This window comes from Salmo salar, chromosome 03, assembly GCF_965601325.2.
Source record: "Salmo salar chromosome 03, fSalSal1, whole genome shotgun sequence".
Lineage (NCBI taxonomy): Eukaryota > Metazoa > Chordata > Actinopteri > Salmoniformes > Salmonidae > Salmo > Salmo salar.
This window is the reverse complement of record NC_138293.1, coordinates 40,398,634-40,420,313: the sequence shown is the minus strand read 5'-3', so window position 1 is coordinate 40,420,313 and position 21,680 is coordinate 40,398,634. Positions and strand designations below refer to the sequence as shown.

Sequence of the window (21,680 nt, the reverse complement as noted above, 5' to 3'; positions counted from 1 at the left end):
ACTCTATCAGCACCATGGACAGCACCCTACACATTAAAGCAAGGCCGTTGAAAACCTATGCAGGCTAAGAAAGTAATTCTGCCATTCCATACCCTAGATTCTTTTTTTGAAATGACACCACTGGCTATACCACCAAGATTCTGATCAAAACCAAACCAGCTAGATTGTTTCTTACCTTTTCAGAAGAGTTGCTGCCTCCTTGATGCTCTGAGGAACTTCCTGAGTAATCAATCATTCCATTCTCCCTGAAATTTTCTTGTAAGGTCCACCTCAAATACCAATTGGATTAGTTGAGATTTCCTTTGGTGTAGCATGCTTCTTCTGTGCTGACTGAACACGTTTGTCAAAGTGGAAAATGAGTTTATGCATGTAGCTGTGGACGCCCCACTCATGAGCCCTACGAGGTGCTAAACACCTTGGCAAGTTCCTTGTCTTTTCGGAGAGTATAATCCATTATAGACAGAACCCCCCCTCCCTGACTCTATCGAGTCCAATATCCCCATCAGTGATTACTGGTTTGAAACAAGGAACTCAATGATGTCCACAATTGCCAACAAACACATGTGATTTCTCTCCAGCTGCCCATCATTAACAAGTGTTAAAACTGATGTTCCCATAGCACTACGAACTTGTTTTTTTCCCCCACAGTGCAGTGCATTTCAAATGCCCTTTGCTTGATGCGTGCCTACCGAATCCTTTGGTACAATCAATAGCATGCTTCAAGTTAGAATACCCAGCTTGGGTGAAGGCCTTGTCTGCGTTAGCATTGGACCCAACACAGAACTTTCTACATGGGGGGGAAAAAAATGACAGATCTGCAGTAATCGAGTATTCCAGCCACTCTCTTCCTACGAACCAGTTGCTATTAAATTAAACTTTTTGGACAGAAATCCTGCAGCTAGGGTATGATTCTATGCTAACCTGGGCTGGGTCCTCTGTTCCAAGATCGCCAGCAACAGCCGGAGGTGGAGGGGTTGTGGAGCCATTATCCGGGTGGCGCTTGTGGAAGGGTGGCTAGCCTCTGCACGAGGTGCTAGCTGGAGCTCAGCAGTTTGATGCTGTTGCTGCTCATCGCTCTCCATTTCTGATATCCATCATGGCAGTGGCAGATTAGCTGGTTCAAATGAGCTAAATAGGCTAAGGCTAATAACACTATATTACTCTTTTAACAGCTAGCTAAGAAGCTAAACTCTGTAGTGGTGGGGCAGAGTTGATAGAAGCAGCTTCAAAGGTAAACTTGACACCACTCTCATAAATCATAAATATTACAGGCTAGGCGTATCACATTATTTTCTTAGCCTACCACAGATAACCGTTTTTTCCCACTTTAAGGAAATCCAATGGAGACATACCTAACCACCTCAGTGGCTTACCATAGTCCCCCTACACACACCACAGTGCACTCTGTCCATTGTACTGACACAGTGCCGCGGAGATACAGATTTTGCTCTAATCTGTTAATCATTTGAACTTTTTTGCAAAATTTCATAATTAGGGACACAAAACAAAAACTGAGCCCCTTTTTGCCCCCTGTGGAGCCGGGCCAGGCACAGACAGACCCAGACAGACCCAGACAGACAGACCAGGTACACCGCTTTGTTCACACTAATTACTTACAGGTCTGATGGTAACAAAAATAAATCATGTCTCTATAAGAGAGAGTCTGGGAGGAATCTAACAAACAGCCTTTACAAGACAACGGCGAGTTATTAAACAGAGAAATATGGGGGGGGGGGGGGACAAGAAAGTGAGCGAGAACAAGAGAGGAGAGCAGGGAACGGAAGACAAAGCATGTAAGTGTGTGTAACTGTATAAATGTGTGTGTGTATGTAAGAGAGAGAAGTGCCATCTAGAGAGTAAAGGGAGGGAGGTGGAGATTGTATTCAGCGCCTGGAGGGAAAGAGTGGGAACTTTAATTTAAAAAAAAGTGTTTGGCGGGATTTCCAGTCTGGGTAGTGACTTTTAAGTGACATTTTGATTAGTGCCCGTAACTGAGGGTAGGGACTGGGAGCCATTACAAAGGGATATGAGTCTTACATAACACTTTCCGTGGTGAAACCACACAACGGACGCTAATCTGCAGTCAGCCAGCCTGCCTGCTGCCGCATGCTACACGTTTCATAACCCACCAGCGAGCACAATACACACCAGTCAAACTAATATACACTTACTGGGCACACTACACACCAGACAAACTAATATATACTTACTGGGCACACTACACACCAGACAAATTAATATATACTTACTGGGCACACTACACACCAGACAAACTAATATACACTTACTGGGCACACTACACACCAGACAAACTAATACTCATTGGTAGTGATGGGGGGAAAATGTGTATACGGTTGCATATCGCAATATTATACTCCAAGTATCGATTTGTAAAATATTTGCTACTGTAGACAGCATAAGTTAGTGCTAATTGGCTGTACATGCGAAAACTCCAATATTTTTCATCCTATAGCTTGTTCTCCATCATGTTTCAGCCCTTTATTTAACCTGACTAATCAAAAACAATTTTCTCATGCTCTCACTTGTCTCTCTGCAGCAGACATATAGGGAGCAATATGTTTGGAACATCAAATCGCAATATCAATACTTAATACATATAGAATTCAGAGAATCGTAAGAACCGTAACACATATCGTATTAGCACCTAAGTACCGTGATAATATCGTATCGAGAGTTCCCTGGCAATTCCCAGCCCTACTCACTGGCACACTTCACATTAGTCAAACTAATGTAGTACACCTTTACTTGCACAATACACACCAGTCAAGCTAGTATACAGTCATCAGCCGACTACACACCAGTCAAACTAGTGCAGACCCTCTGGCTTGCACTCCACACCATCCATACTCACTGACCAGTTCACTACACACCATCCACACTCACTGATTAGCACACTGACAGTTACTAAGTGCCCCGTTCAAGTCTGAAAATGGAAACGTCCCCAAAGAGAAGGTTATATGAAAGAAGAGGAAGAGAAAGACGAGTGAAGATGAGGGTACAGTAGGAGAAGAAAGGAAAAGGAAGTAAGTAAGAGATCAAGTTGCACTTTGGTAGGAAGAGGACAAGGAGGAGTGGAGAGAGAGGGGCTGGGAGGAAGCCAATGTGGAGAGGGAGTGAGTGATAGAGGCACCAAGGGAGAAAGGATGGATGAAGGAGCAGTAGACGGGAAAAGGAGGTAGATGGAGGATAAAGAGAGATGGAGATGAAAGAGGAAATGTAATCAGAGGGGTGAAGGAGTGACAAAGAAAAGGAGAGACAGATGGAGAGAATGGTGACGAGAGGGTGATGGAGTGATAGAGAAGGAGAGGACTCACAACATGAAGTCCTGCTCCCAACTGGGCAGGCTGCCCCGGACAGCGATGGTGGTGCTCTTCACATTCTGCACCTTCAGGGTCAAGTACGTGTTGAACTTCTCTGTGAGGGGGAGAGAGAGAGAAAGAACTGAACTTCTATGTGAGGGAGAAAGAAAAAAAAACTAAGTTACTTTCACAACCCCGGTTCTCTGATAATATGAGTAAAATGTACAGTTCCAGTCAAAAGCTTGAACCCACCTACTCAGTTTCTAAATATTTGACCATTTTCTACATTGTATAATAATAGTGAAGACATCAAAACTATGAAATAACACATATGGAATCATGTAGTAACCAAAAATATTATATTTTATATTCATATTTTTATATTTGGGATTCTTCAAAGTAGCCACCCTTTGCCTTGATGACAGCTTTGCACACTCTTGGAATTCTCTCAACCAGCATCAAGAGGTTGGAATGCATTTCAATTAACAGGTGTGCCTTGTTAAAAGTTAATTTGTGGAATTTCTTTCCTTCTTAATGCGTTTGAACCAATTAGTTGTGTTGTGACAAGGTAAGGGTGGTATACAGAAGATGGTCTTTTACCAAATCAGGCTAAGTCCATATAATGGCAAGAACAGCTCAAATAAGCAAAGAGAAATGACAGTCCATCATTACTTTCAGACATGAAGGTCAGTCAATCCAGAACCTTTACAGTTTCTTCAAGTGCAGTCGCAAAAACCATCATGGGCTGTGATGAAACTGGCTCTCATGAGGAATGCCACAGGAAAGGACCCAGAGTGGAGAGAGAGGGGCTGGGCTCTGATGCAGAGGATACGTTCATTAGAGTTACCAGCCTCAGAAATTGCATACCAAATAAATGCTTCAGAGTTCAAGTAACAGACGCAGCTCAACATCAACTGTTCAGAGGAGACTGCGTGAATCAGGCCTTCACGGTAGAATTGCTACAAAGAAATCACTACTAAAAGGAAAAGATTTGCTTGGGCCAAGAAACACGAGCAATGGACATTAGACTGGTGGAAATCTGTCCTTTGGTCTGATGAGTCAAAATGTGAGATTTGTGGTTCTAACCGCCGTGTCTTTGTGAGACGCAGAGTAGGTGGACGGATGATCTCTGCATGTGTGGTTCCCACCATGAAGCAAGGAGGAGGTGGTGTTATGGTGCTTTGTTGGTAACACTGTCTGTGATTTGATTACAATGCAAGGCACACTTAACCAGCAAGGCTACCACAGCATTCTGCAGCGATACACCATCCCATCTGGTTTGCGATTAATGGGACTATCATTTGTTTTTTTAACAGGACAATGACCCAACACACCTCCAGGCTGTGTAATGGCTATTTGACCAAGAAGGAGAGTGATGGAGTGCTGCATCAGATGACCTGGCCTCCACAATCACCAACCTCAACCCAACTGAGATGGTTTCGGATGAGTTGGATGCAGAGTGAAGGAAAAGCATCCAACAAGTGCTCAGCATATGTGGGAACTCCTTCAAGACTGTTGGAAAAGCATTCCTCATGAAGCATGTTGAGAGAATGCCAAGAGTGTGCAAAGCTGTCAAGGCAAATGGTGGCTCCTTTGTAGAATCTGAAATATAAAATATATTTGTTTAATGATTTTTTTGGTTACTACATGTGTTATTTCATCGTTTTGATTATTCTACAACGTAGAAAATAGTGAAAATAAAGAAAAACCTTTGAATGAGTCGGTGTGTTCAAACTTTTGACTGGTACTGTACCACATATGGGGATTCACTCCAGGTGAATCACTACACGAAGAACGAAGAACCCAATCACACAACGTCTGTCGGAGACAGACAGATCGAATGGCGAAAGAGGTGAGGCCTTTCCTCTTTGTAAGGCGCCACTCGCCAGTCCTCTGGTCATTCTCAAGCATGCCTCTATTCCTTGTGCTCTTGCGAGCAGGGAAATGCAGTGATACATTGCACTCATATTATCAGAGAACCGGACTTACAAAAGTAACCTTAAGTTCTCTTTCAAATACTTTCCCCCCCCCAATGTATCACATATGGGGAAATAGCCAACTCCCATATTGCAGACATGCTCTTCAAAGCCAGGGTAGTCCCAACAGAATCACCCATCAGAGGCTCCGACACTGAGGACAGTATGCGCCAACGAAGGTGCAGTGATGTCTAGTCTGTAAAACCTCAAACGTACGAGGAGTGGCCCAACATGCCGTATTGCAAATCTCTGAACAGTGCCCGAGAGGTAGCCATACAGGGACTGTAAGCCATTGCTACTATAAGACAATATAATAGCCTCCACTATCCAATGGGATAGCCTTTGATGAGAGAGGGGACTCCCCCTGCAGGGAGGTGCCCAAGAAACAAATACAGTTTCTTTATAGAAAGTATTCATACCCCTTGACTTATTCCAAAAATGTTTGCGTTACAGCCTCAATTCACAATGCATTTAAAAAAAAATCAACACACAAACAAACTGAAGTGAAGAGCAAAAAATAAAAAAAAAATAAAAAATGCTGACAGGTGGTGATACTTGGATAATTTTTTGGGGCATGATAGTACATTGTGAATAAGTGGCAACATTTTGAGAATAAAGTGGCAAAATTTCAAGAATAAAGTGGCAATATTTTGAGAATAAAGTGCCAATCTTTCGAGAATAAAGTGGAAATAAAATTGTGAATAAGTGGCAATATTTCAATAATAAAGTCTAAATTAAATTTCTGTGAATAAGTGGCAATATTTTGAGAATAAAGTGGCAATATTTTGAGAATAAAGTAAACATTGAGAATAAAGTCAGTTATATTTCAAGATTAAAGTAGTGGATTTGTTTAACTGCATGTCGCCCTAGCTCCCTGTTGCTGTCTGTGCCATTGACAGTTGTGAAACTAGAATTTTAAATTGTCTCTCTCTTTTTTAGCACATAATATTATATGTAGCCCTATTAGGACAAGAAAAATGTACCAGATTATTTTCACAAGGAGGAACCACACAGACTCGGATACAGTGCATTTGGAAAGTATTCAGACCCCTTCACTTTTTCCACATTTTGTTACGTTACAGCCTTATTCAAAAATGTATTAAAATAGTTTCCCCCCTCAATCTACAGACAATAGCCCATAATGACAAAGCAAAAATAAGTTTATAGAAATTTGTGCAAAATTATAAAATAAAAAAACTGAAATGTCACATTTACATAAGTATTCAGACCCTTTACTCAGTACTTTGTTATAGCAACTTTGGCACCGATTAGAGCCTCAAGTCTTCTTGGATATGACACTACAAGGGGAAGCGTCGCTGCACAGCTATTTTCAGGTCTCTCCAGAGATGTTCGATCAGGTTCAAGTCCGGGCTCTGGCTGGGCAACAAGGACCTTCAGAGACTTGTCCCGATTGCCACTCCTGTGCTGTCTTGGCTGTGTGCTTAGGGTCGTTGTCCTGTTGAAGGTGAACCTTCGCCCCAGTCTGAGGCCCTGAGAGCTCTGGAGCAGGATTTCATCAAGGATCTCTCTGTACTTTGCTCCGTTCATCTTTCCCTCAATCCTGACTAGTGAGCTTCGTCACTTCCTGTTGTACGTGGAACGAGGAAGAGCTCGGTTTTGTTTGTTTGGAAAGTTTGTCGTTTAAAAGTATACTGGAAAGTTCTTGGTAGCTACCTAGCTTCTTATGTTGGATCCCGCGACGCAGTTGGCATCAGTTGCTGGGACTGCTTGTAACTTTCCAGTGATCCTGCCGACCCAGAACGATTCTGAGGAGCTATTTGGCGTCGCAGCAAGCCTTGCTGCTAGCTAGCTGGACATAAAGTTAGCAAGGTGTTCTTGAACGCAGCCCGCGACGCGGTTAGCCATTGTGGCTGGGAACGCGGATTGTCCCAGGTTTGTGGCTGTCCAGATCCCTGCTGTTTGTTGTTTTCAATTTTCCCTGTGACCTGCCCTGTCTGGAACTGCGAGGAGTAACAGCTTAAAATACGTTGCTAGCTACCATGACAAAGACCAAAGCCGGCGGGAGTGCCGTGCCAGAGGACAGTGCCAGTGGTGTCTATCACACATGAAGGATCTTTTAAACAAAAAGAGACCTATAAGCAGTTGTTACAACAACAAGAAAATAGTTCCAAGTGTTTTGTCCAAATACTTGTGGATTCTACTAATAAAAGAATGGACGACCTGACCAGAGAGGTCCAGGTCCTGAAGAACAGTTTGCAGTTCTCCCAGGGTCAGCTCGACGAGTTGAAGCGGGAGAACGGCAAGATGACAGCAATCTGTAAGTCACTGAGAGAGGACATCAGTTCTGTGTGTGAATCCATGATAACAATGACAGATAAATCAGACTCTCTCGAGGGACAATCAAGGCAAAACAACATGGTTGTGGACGGAATTGCAGAATCTCCATGAGACCTGGATGGAGTCTGAGGACAAAGTGAGGGAAATTATCTGAGAAATTGCAGATGGACAACAGGAAGACTGAGATGGAGTGTGCCCACAGGACCGGAAAACCCACCACCGGCCCAGGTGATAGGCCCAGGCCGATAGTGGTCAAGTTCCTGAGGTTCAAGGACACGGTAGCCGTTCTGGAAAGAGCCAAGAACTTGATAGGAACGTATATCTTCCTCAACGAGGACTTTCCTGAAGCTGTGCGCCAGAAGAGGGAAAAACTGATCCCAGCCATGAAAGCTGCCAGAGCGCGTGGGGACATTGCGTACATCCGCTACGACAGGCTCATTGTCCACCCTCCCTCCCAGAAGCCTGGAATGGATGAGAGCCAAGCCTATGGGTTCGTAGCCTCAACCCCGCAGCATCACACACACACCAATTGATTAATGGACTGCTGAATGTATATTTGTTTCTCTTGATTTGTTTGCTCTTTTCAATATTATGTCCATCTCTAATAAGCTACCCAGGAAAGGGCTGGAAATAGCCCATATTAATATATATAGCCTTAGAAATTATGTTCATGAAAATCAATAACTTGCTAACATCAGATAACATTCATATATTAGCCATTTCTGAGACTCACTTAGATAGTTAATTTGATGATACATCAGTAGCAATACAAGGATATAACATTTATAGAAGAGACAGAAATGCTCATGGGGGAGGAGTTGCTGTGTGTGTGTGTGTGTGTGCGCGCACGCACACACACACACACACACACACACACACACACACACACACACACACACACACACACACACACACACACACACACACACACATCCATGTAATGCATAAAGAAGATATTATGTCAAGTTTTATTGAAGTGTTGTGGTTGCAGGTTCACTTGGCACATCTAAAGACTTTTCATTTGGGGTTTTGCTATAGGCCACCAAGTGCTAACAGTCAGTATCTAAATAATAAACTCAACAAAAAAAGTAACATCCTCTCACTGTCAACTGCATTTATTTTCAGCAAACTGAACATGTGTAAATATTTGTATGAACATAAGATTCAACAACTGAGACAAACTGAACAAGTTCCACAGACATAAACCTCTCTTTCGTATCGTCTGGAAAGCTGCCGCGGTCATCCCCCTCTTCAAAGGGGGTGACACGCTAGACCCAAACTGCAACAGACCTAAATCTATCCTACCCTGTCTTTCTAAGGTCTTCGAAAGCCAAGTTAACTAACAGATTACCGACCATTAAGAATCCCACCGTACCTTCTCCGCTATGCAATCTGGTTTCAGAGCTGGTCATGGGTGCACCTCAGCCACGCTCAAAGTCCTAAACGGCATCATAACCGCCATCGATAAGAGACATTACTGTGCAGCCGTATTCGTCGACCTGGCCAATTCTTTCGACTCTGCCAATAAGAATGTGGTGATTGACAGACTCGACAGCCTTGGTTTCTCAAATGATTGCCTTGCCTGGTTTCCAACTACTTCTCAGATAGAGTTCAGTGTGTCAAATCGGAGGGCCTGTTGTCCGGACCTCTGGCAGTCTCTATGGGGGTGTCACAGGGTTCAATTCTCGGGCCGACTCTCTTCTCTGTATACATCAATGATGTTGCTCTTGCTGCTGGTGATTCTCTGATCCACCTCTACACAGACGACACCATTCTGTATACTTCTGGCCCCTCTTTGGACACTGTTAACTAACCTCCAGACGAGCTTCAATGCCATACAACTCTCCTTCCGTGGCCTCCAACTGCAAGTAAAACTAAATGCATGCTATTCAATCAATCACTGCCCGCACCTGCCCGCCCGTCCAGCATCACTACTCTGGACGGCTCTGACTCACATTAAGCATCTCCAATCCAAAATGAAATCTAGAATCGGCTTCCTATATCGCAACAAAACGCCCTTCACTCATGCTGCCAAACATACCCGCGTAAAACTGACCATCCTACCGATCCTAGACTTTGGCGATGTCATCTATAAAATAGCCTCCAACACTCTACTCAACAAATTGGATGCAGTCTATCACAGTGCCATCCGTTTTGTCACCAAAGCCCCATACACTACCCACCACTGCGACCTGTACACTCTCGTTGGTTGGCCCTCGCTTCATACTCGTCGCCAAACCCACTGGCTACAGGTTATCTACAAGTCTCTGCTAGGTAAAGCCCCGCCTTGTCACAGCTCACTGGTCACCATAGCAGCACCAACTCGTAGTACGCGCTCCAGCAGGTATATCTCACTGGTCACCCCCAAAGCCAATTCCTCCTTTGGTCGCCTTTCCTTCCAGTTCTCTGCTGCCAATGACTGGAACGAAATCGCTGAAGCTGGAGACTCTCCCTCACTAGCTTTACGCACCAGCTGTCAGAGCAGCTCACAGATCACTGCACATAGCCCATCCATTTACCTCATCCCAATACATTATTTATTTATCTTGCTCCTTTGCACCACAGTATCTCTACTTGCACATTCATCTTCTGCATATCTACCATTCCAGTGTTTAATTGCTATATTGTAATTACTTCGCCACCATGGCCTATTTATCGCCTTAACTCCCTTATCTTACCTCATTTGCACTCACTGTATATAGACTTTTTCTCTTGATTTTTTACTGTATGTTTTGTTTATTCCATGTGTAACTCTGTGTTGTCAAATTGCTATGCTTTATCTTGGCCAGGTCGTAGCTGCAAATGAGAACTTTTTCTCAACTAGCCTACCTGGTTAAATAAAGGTGAAATAAAATGTAAAAAAACATGTGACTAGCAGAAATGGAATGTGTCCCTGAACAAAGGGGATCAAAATCAAAAGTAACAGTCAGTATCTGGTGTGGCCACCAGCTGAATTAAGTACGGCAGTGCATCTCCTCATGGACTACACCAGATTTGCCAGTTGTTGCTGTGAGATGTTACCCCACTCTCCCACCAAGGCACCTGCAAGTTCCCGGACATTTCTGGGGGGGGAATGGCCCTAGCCCTCACCCTCAGATCCAACAAGACCCAGACGTGCTCAATGGGATTGAGATCCGGGCTCTTCGCTGGCCATGGCAGTACACTGACATTCCTGTCTTGCAGGAAATCAGCCATACTGCTTGTTCTGTGCGTGGTGGCATTGTCATGCTGGAAGGTCATGTCAGGATGAGCCTGCAGGAAGGGTACCACATGAGGGAGGAGAATGTCTTTCCTGTAACGCACAGCATTGAGATTGCCAGCAATGACAACAAGCTCAGTCTGATGATGCTGTGACACACCGCCCCAGACCATGACGGACCCTCCACCTCCAAATCGATCCCGCTCCAGAGTACAGGCCTTGGTGTAACGCTCCTTCCTTCGACGATAAACGCAAATCCGACCATCACCCCTGGTGAGACAAAACCGTGACTCGTCAGTGAAGAGCACTTTTTGCCAGTCCTGTCTGGTCCAGCGACGGTGGGTTTGTGCTCATAGGCGACGTTGTTGCCGGTGATGTGTGGTGAGGACCTGCCATACAACAGGCCTACAAGCCCTCAGTCCAGCCTCTCTCAGCGTATTGCGGACAGTCTGAGCACTGATGGAGGGATTGTGCATTCCTGGTGTAACTCGGGCAGTTGTTGTCCTGTACCTGTCCCGCAGGTGTGATATTCGGATGTACCGATCCTGTGCAGGTGTTACACGTGGTCTGCCACTGCGAGGACGATCAGCTGTCCGTCCTGTCTCCCTGTCTTAGGCGTCTCACAGTACGGATATTGAAATGTATTGCCCTGGCCACATCTGCAGTCCTCATGCCTCCTTGCAGCATGCCTAAGGCACGTTCACGCAGATGAGCAGGGACCATGGGCATCTTTCTTTTGGGGTTTTTCAGAGTCAGTAGAAATGCCTCTTTAGTGTCCTAAGTTTTCATAACTGTGACCTTAATTGCCTACCGTCGGTAAGCTGTTAGTGTCTTAACGACCGTTCCACCGGTGCATGTTGATTAATTGTTCATTGAACAAGCATGGGAAACAGTGTTTAAACCCTTTACAATGAAGATCTGTGAAGTTATTTGGATTTTTACAAATCATCTTTGAAAGACAGGGTCATTTCATTTTCTGCTGAGATTGTGTGAAATGCTTGATAGTCTATGTGATGTAAAGAGGTCTACTTTCTTGGAGACCTGAATATTGACTGGTTTTCATCAAGCTGTCAGCTCAAGAGGAAGCTTCTTACTGTAATCAGCGCCTGTAATCTGGTTCAGGTTATTAATCAACCTACCAGGGTGTTAAACACTACAGGAACAAGATCATCCACATGTTTCGATCACATTTTTACTAATGCTGTAGAACTTTGATCTAAAGCTATATCCGTACCCAATGGATGCAGCGATCACAATATAGTAGCTATATCCAGGAAAGCCAAAGTTACAACAGCTGGGCTTAAAATTGTGTATAAGAGATCATTCAAAATATTTTGCTGTGACTCTTATGAGGATGATGTTAAAAATATTTGTTGGTCTGATGTGATTAACGAGGAGCATCCAGACGCTGCAGTTAATGAATTTGTGAAATTGCTTCTTCCAATTATTGATAAACTAGCACCTGTTAAGAAACTGACTGTTAGAACTGTTAAGGCTCCATGGATTGATGAGGAATTGAAAAACTGTATGGTTGAAAGAGATGGGGCAAAAGGAGTGGCTAATAAGTCTGGCTGTATATCTGACTGGCTTACAGCAAATTGAGAAATTATGTGACTAAACTCAACAAAAAGAAGAAACTTTATTATGAAGCCAAGATCAATGATCAAATCAAACTCCGTCTTTCATCAAATCAGATGGCTTATTCATCACAAAACTATTTTATGTTGCCAATTATTTTAATGATTATTTCATTGGCAAAGTAGGTCAACTTAGGCAGGAAATGCCCACGACAAACAGGGAGTAATTATATTCATGCATAAAAAAACAAATAATGAAAGAAAAGCAGTGCAAGTTTGAATTTGGTAAAGTTAGTGTGGGAGAGGTGGGAAAATTATTGTTAACGATCAATAACGACAAACCTTCTGGTATTGACAACTTAGATGGAAAGCTACTGAGAATGGTGGCTGACTCTATAGCCACTCCTATCTGTCATATATTTAATCTGAGCCTAGAGGAAAGTCTTTGTCCTCAGGCCTGGAGGGAAGCCAAAGTAATTCCGCTACCCAAGAGTGGTAAAGTGGCCTTTACTGGTTCTAACAGCAGACCAATAAGCTTGCTGCCAGCTCTTAGCAAACTGTTGGAAAAAACAGTGTTTGACCAAATACAATGCTATTTCTCTGTAAACAAATTAACAACAGACTTTCTGCATGCTTATAGAGAAGGGCACTCAACATGTACTGCACTGACACAAATGACTGATGATTAGTTTAAATAAATTGATAATAAGATGATTGTGGGAGCTGTACTGTTGGATTTCAGTGCAGCCTTTGATATTATTCACCATAACATGATGTTGAAAAAACTTAAGCGCTATGGCTTTTCAACCTCTGCCATATTGTGGATTCAGAGCCATCAAATAGAAGTCATCGTTTTTTTTATAGAAGCATCTCTAAAGTCAAACATGTGTGGTGTACTGCAGAGCAGCTCTCTAGGCCCTCTACTATTTTCTATTTTTACCAATGACCTGCCACTGGCATTAAACAAAGCATGTGTGTCCATGTATGCTGATGATTCAACCATATACGCGTCAGTAACCACAGCTAATGAAGTCACTGAAACCCTTAACAAAGAGTTGCAGTCTGTTTTGGAATGGGTGGCCAGTAATAAACTGGTTCTGAACATCTCTAAAACTAAGAGCATTGTATTTGGTACAAATCATTCCTTAAGTGCTAGACCTCAGCTGAATCTGGTAATGAATGGTGTGGCTGTTAAACAAGTTGAGGAGACTAAATTATTTGGCGTTACCTTAGAATGTAAACTGTCATGGTGAAAACATATCGATTCAATGGTTGCAAAGATGGGGAGAAGTCTAGCCGTAATAAAGAGATGCTCTGCTTTTTTGACACCACACTCCAAAAAGCAAGTTCTGCAGGCTCTAGTTTGGTCTAATCTTGATTATTGTTCAGTCGTGTGGTCCGGGGCTGCAAGGAAAGACCTAGATAAGCTGCAGCTGGCCCAGAACAGAGCGGCACGTTTTGCTCTTAATTGTAATCAGAGGGCTGCTATAAATACTATGCATGCCAGTCTCTCTTGGCTAAGAGTTGAGGAGAGACTGACTGCATCACTTCTTTTTATAAGAAACATTCTTGTGTTGAAAGTCCCAAATTGTTTGCACAGTCAACTTACACACAGCTCTGACACACACACTTATCCCACCAGATATGCCACCAGGGGTCTTTTCATAGTCCCCAAATTCAAGAAAACGTACAGTATTATATAGAGCCCTTATTGCATGGAACAGTTCTTGTCTAATGATGTTCCGCATAATGTCATTCTGTATTATGTTTAATGTTTTGTGTGGACCCCAGGAAGAGTAGCTGCTGCTTTTGCAACAGCTAATGGGGATCCTAATAAAATACCAAAATACCTGCTGCTGAAAAACATCCCCACAGCATGATGCTGCCACCACCATGCTTCACCGTAGGGAGGGTGCTGGGTTTCCCCCAGATGGGACGCTTGGCATTCAGGCCAAAGAGTTCAATATTGGTTTCATCAGACCAGAGAATCTTGAATTTACCACAGGTGGACTCAAATGATGATCAATGGAAACAGCATGCACCCGAGCTCAATTTTGAGTCTTATGGCAAACGGTCTGAATACTTGTGTATCTGTTTTTATCTTTAATAAATTTGCAAACAATTCTAAAAACCTGTTTTTGCTTTGTCATTATGGGGTATTGTGTGTAGAATGATGAGGATTTTTTTTATTTAATCCATTATAGAATAAGGCTGTAATGTAACAAAATGTGGAAAAAGTGAAGGGGTCTGAATACTTTTCGAATGCACTGTAGGTGGAGACAGGTCGATTGTGTGTTTATGCAGGTGTGTGTGTGTGTGTGTGTGTGTGTGTGTGTGTGTGTGTGTGTGTGTGTGTGTGTGTGTGTGGGGGGGGGGTCTAATACACTCGTTCAAACAGGCATCACACACACACGCGGTATCCCCAAAATGTTTCCCTTGCTCCCATTTTTTCCCTTTCTCTCTTGTTTCTAGTCCTCCTGGTTTCGACCCTTGCCTGTCCTGACTCCGAACCCACTTGCCTGACCACTCTGACTGTTCTGTCTTCAAGCCTGCCTATCCCCTTGTACTGTTTGGACTCGGATTTGGTTGCTGAACCCCTGCCTGGCCTCGAGACTGCCGTTCGTCTGGTACTGTTTTAAGAACTACAGTCCGAAAAGTTTCTGAAAAATACAGGGGCAACTAACGGAGTCAAATATATGTGCATAAGCACTAAATATATTATTTTCTACAGAATACAGTTTTCACAGTTTTGCTTCATTACCATCACACTGAACAAAGTGATCCATTATAGTGCTTTTTCGACATTTTACACATCAAGTCACACAAGATCTGGGAAGTGACAGTGGAGAACAAGGATATGAGAAGTAGTAGTGATGGGGGTGGGGGAAATCAATACAGTTACATATTGGGACATTATTTGACAATCGCAATATTATTTTAGACAATATTGAAAATATTATTTTACGCTAGTCGACTGTACCTGCACCAAAACTTCAGTATTTTTCCTTCATAGCTTGTTCTCTATCCTCCTTTTTAAATATTGAGCCAATTTGTTTTCAGCACTTCCATGATTGACCAAAACTCATTTTCTCATGCTTCTCTTGTCCCTCTGCAGTAGACATATGAGTAATATGTTTGGAACATAGAATCGCAACAAAATCACAGTATCGAATCGCCATATATATCGCATTCGCACCTATGTGATAATATCGTATCATGAGGTCCCTGGCAATTCCCAGCCATACAAACTTTTGCCTGCTCACCACATAATATTTTACCGTCTTTATGGTATATTGTAAAAACCTATTTCCAAAGTTATTTTTAACATTTATGGCAATTTATCATTATCCTGTTAATACCACACAGTCATTACCACCACAACCTACACATATTTCTTAAAAAATATATATTTACACATTAAATATCACACTCCTGTCTTCTTCAAGTGTAAAGCACTTACATGTCCTCAATATAACTAGTTAAAAATACATAACCATTTCAACAAGTTATTGCATTGTTTATGGAAGCCTCAAAGTAGGTATTCAAGCACAGGCAGCAAATGGACATATTTATGCAATATGGATATATAAAATAAAATAAATTATGCGGTAGTTCCAAATCCTATAGATAGATAAACCAAATAATCAAAATGTTATTTGTCACAAGCGCCGAATACAACAAGTGTAGAATTTACCATGAAATGCTTACTTACGAGCCCCTTCCCAACAATGCAGTAGATAAGTAGATAAGAAGATAAGAAAAAAGTAAAACAATAAAATAACAATAATGAGGCTATATACAGCACGGAGTACCGGTAACGAGTCAGTCTACTGTACTGGGGTACGAGGTAGTTGGTGTGATTGATTGAGGTAAAATGTACATGTAGCGCAGCAGTCTAAGGCACTGCATCTCAGTGCTAGAGGCGTCACTACAGACACCGTGGTTAGAATCCAGGCTGTATGACAACCGGCCGTTATTTGGAGTCCCATAGGGCAGCGCACAATTGGCCCAGCATCGTCCAGGTTTGGCCGGTTTAGGCCGTCATTGTAAATAAGAATTTATTCTTAGCTGACTTGCCTAGTTAAATAAAGGTTAAATAAATAAATAAATAAATAATAACATCACTACCCATTGTGGTTTTGATTCAGTTTTTTAAAGAAATGGATGGTTGTATGATCTGATGGTAATGACAGAAGGGGGTTTGTTTGTTAAAATATCATACTTTCATCAACAGAAATACTTTGTTCATTTAATCTGGAATGGAAAAAAAAAAAATGTATGAAATGTATGCATTCACTACTGTAAGTCGCTCTGGATAAGAGCGTCTGCTAAATGACTAAAATGTAAATGTAAAATCTGGAACCAAAAACTGATATTGGCTGGGATTATACAATGATTATAATAAATATTTAACTAACGTATTTTTTTAAAGAATAAGACAAGCCAAAAGTATCCGTAGTTGCAAAATTACCCACAGATGTAGGACCAGACCATGTATAGATAGGGCCAGGACGTTTTTCTGATCACATGACCTGACCAGGTCCTAGTTATAGCCTCAGTAGCCCAAATTTAGACACTTTTATGAATTATTTAATTTATTAATAAGATGTGGTCTAAGGGCATTCCATTGTGACAGCTTGCGAGATACTGTAAGTCATGGTCCAATGACTATACTTGCTAGAAGCATATGTCCCACGTCCGAAACTACATCCATAATTTGTAGACGGTTCTGATTGGTGAGGAGCCATTTGCATTGCCGAGCAGTGAACAGGAAATTATGAAATCCGGTTTTTAGACGCTACTCCAGCCTACTGAAATCAAAACCAAACATGGATTGCATGTTGTCTTCTCACTTCACATGCACACCTGTTTGTTTCACACCCTTGTACACCTGTTTGTTCACACCAGTTTGTCTAGCTAATCAGCCTCGCATTATGGGAACCATGCTTCCCCAGATGGGAAGTAGAGGAAACATGTGCTTGCATGCAAAGCCAGAACAAAACATTGCCATTCATATTAATGTTCAATTTGGGTAGGGGGTTAGCATCTTAAAACTGGATTTCATAGCAATGCAAACAGCACTTCTCCATTCAGAACCGTTCACAGTCATTGACCATGACTTCTCGTAAGCTTTCGCAATGGAATGCCCTTAGCCCCTTTTTTATTAATAAGTTAAATAATTCATAAAATGTGTCTAAATCTGGGTAATAGCCTCACATGGTCAGGTAAATTCCTGTACCTATAAGACATAGCAAGCAAGTTTGATCGAATCCAGTCCTGTATGTTTTGTCCATTCTATTTCTAGATTCTCAGCAGCACTTACCTTAGCTAGCAGATTTTAATGGGCTAATGTGATGCTCCATTAGCCGTTACAGGTTAGGTACTGTTTGGTATAGCAGAGAAAATGTTCAACCAACCTTAACAATACTGCCTCAATTCCCGCCAATTCTAAACGTCCATGTCTAGTTTCAAGGGGTTCGTTTGCATTTAGAAAATGCTCTGTTATAAAATAAAAATGCTCCATGAAATAATAAAAAAAAATGTATACACCATCATCTTGTCTATTTCAAATCTTCTCTCATTGATCAAGACAGGTGAGTGTCTTCTGTGGCATTATGGTGGTCCAAAAAAAACATTTGTTAGAGGTGCATGCTACCACCTACTGTTCGGGGTGAAAACTGGGGAACTTTAATCCAGAAAAACACAGGGAAATAGGGAAACATACCCCTTTGGTCAGATTCAAGTGTCTGCTCCAATCCCTGCAGCCTTTGGGGCTTGAGGGAAGTACATTTTCAGACAATATTCCCTGCAATGTTTTGGCAGTAAAGTCTTGGAGATCCAGAAACATTTTTGCTGCATTCACAATAATGTCTTCAATTTCTTTTTAGTTTTACTTGTACAATTTATCACCTGCGCAATAAATGCAACAAAATTCAGCTTCTTCACTTTCAGTACTTCAGGATCTCTCAACTGATGAACAACACTTTCTGCAGGCTGCGGGGTATCCATTGCCATTTCTTCCTCATTTTAACTTGCTGGTTCCACAATTTGCACTGTTTCTGCATAGGAGACATGGTGGACAACCCGGATTCTTGCTACTTTGACCTCCTTCACCCTTAAAGGGCACTCCTGGAACTCGGGAACGTGGTTCCCACCACAATTGCAGCACAGTGCATTTACTGACTCTTCCACAACATATTTATTCCGTCTGCACACACTTGCCATGTGGACAAACTTCTTACATTTAAGACACTGCAACGGTCTGTTCACATAAGCTCTCACTGCGTATCTCATATACACCAGCTTTTCATGTGTCAGAGGATATTCTTCATCAAATAGCAATAGCACCGGTAGGCTTTCCTCATTCCTTCCATTCACCATACGGTTCAATCAATGTGCCTCCACTATTCCTGGTACCTGGTGCTTTAGATTTTCAGCCTCCATTTCTACCGCAACGCCAGAGATGACACCTTTTACTGGTGGCCTGTTCTGAAAATCAAAGCGTTCTACTTCACACTCCAATAATTCCCAGAGACAATGCACTTTCCTTTTGTTCTTCTGGACATACAATACATCAACACCCTTCCACTCCTGGTCACTTTGATTGACTCCACCTTTCGCAGTGCATCCTCCACCATCTCTTTGACTGCAAATGGATCTCCCAAAAACACATCCTTACCCATGAAATGTATTCCAACAAGGAATGAAGCATTATTAGACCGATGCCCATCTTCATTAACAACTTTAGCCCATTTTGCACCATTCTTCAATGTTATAGTTTTCCACTCATGTCCATTAACTTTACTCAACGCGCCATCCGATTCAAACAGTGCTTCCGCCATCATCACTTGTTCCTCGTCCGCAGGTGGGACATCATGACATGCAGCACTTTGGGGTGGACACCTACCTGTCTCAATCAATGAGAGGAGATTTGAAATAGACAAGATGGCAACGTACACATTGTTGGATTACTTCAAGGAGCAAAACATTTATTTTATTTAATAATGGAGCATGTTCTTAATTCCAACAAACCCCCGGCAACTAGACATAAACGTTTAGAAAACAAAGTTTATCTTCCACGTCAGGAATTGAGAAAGTATCGAAAAGGTTAAGATTGGTCTAAGATTCTCTGTCCTACACCAAACAGTACCTATCTAATAATACTTATCAGCCAGCTGGAACAGAGTAATGGTCTGACTAGGCAATATTTTGAATAGCTACACGTACCTTGGGGTCCATCCAGCTTGGCTTTCTTCACTGTGGAAACAGAGGAACAGAGTCACACAGGGCAACACCATCGCTTGACAGAACTCTTACACAAAGAACATAACATGCTGGATCCATTTTCCTCCAAAATGACCATCAGTTTCCTGTTTTGTGGGTAGTTCTGAGTCTCACTTTGGTTATTTTCTCTGGATCTCCATTAGCATCCACTCTTAGGGTCAACACAAACATTAAACGATTGTTGTGAATTCTCCAAGGAAATATCAAAACCAACTAATCAAAGTGGCCAAGTGCTCAATAAAAATGGGACACTTTAGCATGCCTCTTGGACGAAAGTGAGTTATTTACTTGTTTGTACCTTACTTTGTTTTCACTGCTCTTTTGCTTGGCATATACAGCATTTAGTCCATTTAAGTCTATATGTGATTATAGTATTGCCACTTTTTGTTGTCTAATAATTTGTCATTTTCAACCCCATACCATTTCTAATAACAATCATATGCATCGACAGAAACAATAATACATACAGAAAGACACCTTATATACCCACATGGAGGAATACTTTTGCCTTTGACTTAGAAGCTTTAAAAAAATGAACTAAAAAAAACTCTGCTGAAAAGAAATACAGATGAAGGCTTTCATATGTGTGTCACTGCTTGGCATTTGGGGTGATTTTACACACAGTACACATTGTTGTGGGACAAAATGAGCCAGCAACCCTGTGGTTATAGGACAAATGCACTACCCCAGTGACAATTCCTGGCAGAGGCTTTAGCGCACCCACATAGACTGCATCCTAAATAGCACCCAATTTCACTTCAAAAGGGAACTACTTTTGACCAAAGCCAGTACTGCACTATAAAGCGAATAGGGAGATATTTGGGACTTCGCCATAGGAGGTTACACTAGTATGACTGGCCTGTTGTGTTTTATCAGTGTGGTGTTGCAGTAGATACAGAAGGTGGTTGGTGGAAATGCAGATTTCTTTGAGTGCATAGGCTTTACTTGTCTTGTGTTACCTTGCAGTCAATGCCTACACTGTGCAAAACAGATTTAGTCACAAGCCTAACTTTCAATAAAGTTTTCTTCATCAAAAATATATTCGACATCAATCTCCTGGGACCTCATTTATCAACTGTGCATACGTTTCATAATAAAAACAGGCGTGCGTGGGCCACATTATTAGGATTTATCAAAATGTCGCACACAACATATACGCATGTTTTCATTGATAAATCACAGCCATATCATATTTGTGCGCTCGTGAACTAGCGCTACAACCCTGCCTGGAAAACCCCTTCCATTAACCTTTTAAAGTAACAAAAATACCCCCATTTGGGGTATGATTTGGAAATGTTGCAACTGGGCCATAGCCATTTCTATAAGAAAGCAGAATAGCAAATTTGATCTAATTTCTGTATGAGTGTGGGCAGAATGTTTTAATCTTTTGCAGTGACTTAAAAAAGAAAAATGCATGTTGCGTATAGCGAGTGCCAAACACTGGACTTATTCTGCAAGATTGATTGTCTATTGAACAAATATTGCACAACAATACTGTAGCCTACCCATACTGTCATAGGCTATACCGGTCTATTTAGTTTTGAGCATGGTTGACTATTGAATGAGCGATGAATAAATGGTAGCCTAATATTTGTTGTGGAGTTGGAATAAACCAGTCATGTCAGAAAAGGAGAGACATGCACCGCAATATGATTATGATTTAGGTCTATATAATAAAAGTAAAATAAATAAATATATTAGGCGACATTATGCTATATGACCTTATCAACGGCAAATGTAGCTTTTTGTCATTAGGCCTACGTTTTAATGTTTTTATTAGCCTACCACTATTATAATTCCTGTGCATCAAACACCTCGATTTCCCCCCCAGAAACGTGGTTTCTAAACAGTTTACACTACAAGTTGTGCGTATGCATGGTCTGAGATTTGCATGGAGACATACACACTTTCCTGTCAAGTTCAAAATGTATAAATACCAACCTTTGAGAGAAACTGGCACACGCAAGGTTTAGAGTATTTTTTTGTACCTTTTCATAAATGAGGTCCCAGGGTTGTTTAGATGAAA

At 41.9% G+C, this 21,680-nt stretch overlaps 1 protein-coding gene across 1 annotated transcript in view; it reads right to left on the bottom strand.

The window, feature by feature from the left end:
- LOC106600004 (protein unc-13 homolog A) overlaps positions 1-21,680 on the bottom strand; it is a 94,489-nt gene that overhangs the window by 57,181 nt on the left and 15,628 nt on the right. The window contains exons 2-3 of the mRNA XM_082973093.1: positions 19,598-19,627; positions 3,336-3,435 (exon numbers count right to left, since the gene is read on the bottom strand). Of these exons, the coding sequence (XP_082829219.1) occupies positions 3,336-3,435; positions 19,598-19,627 (130 nt within the window). The remainder of the gene's footprint in view (positions 1-3,335; positions 3,436-19,597; positions 19,628-21,680) is intronic.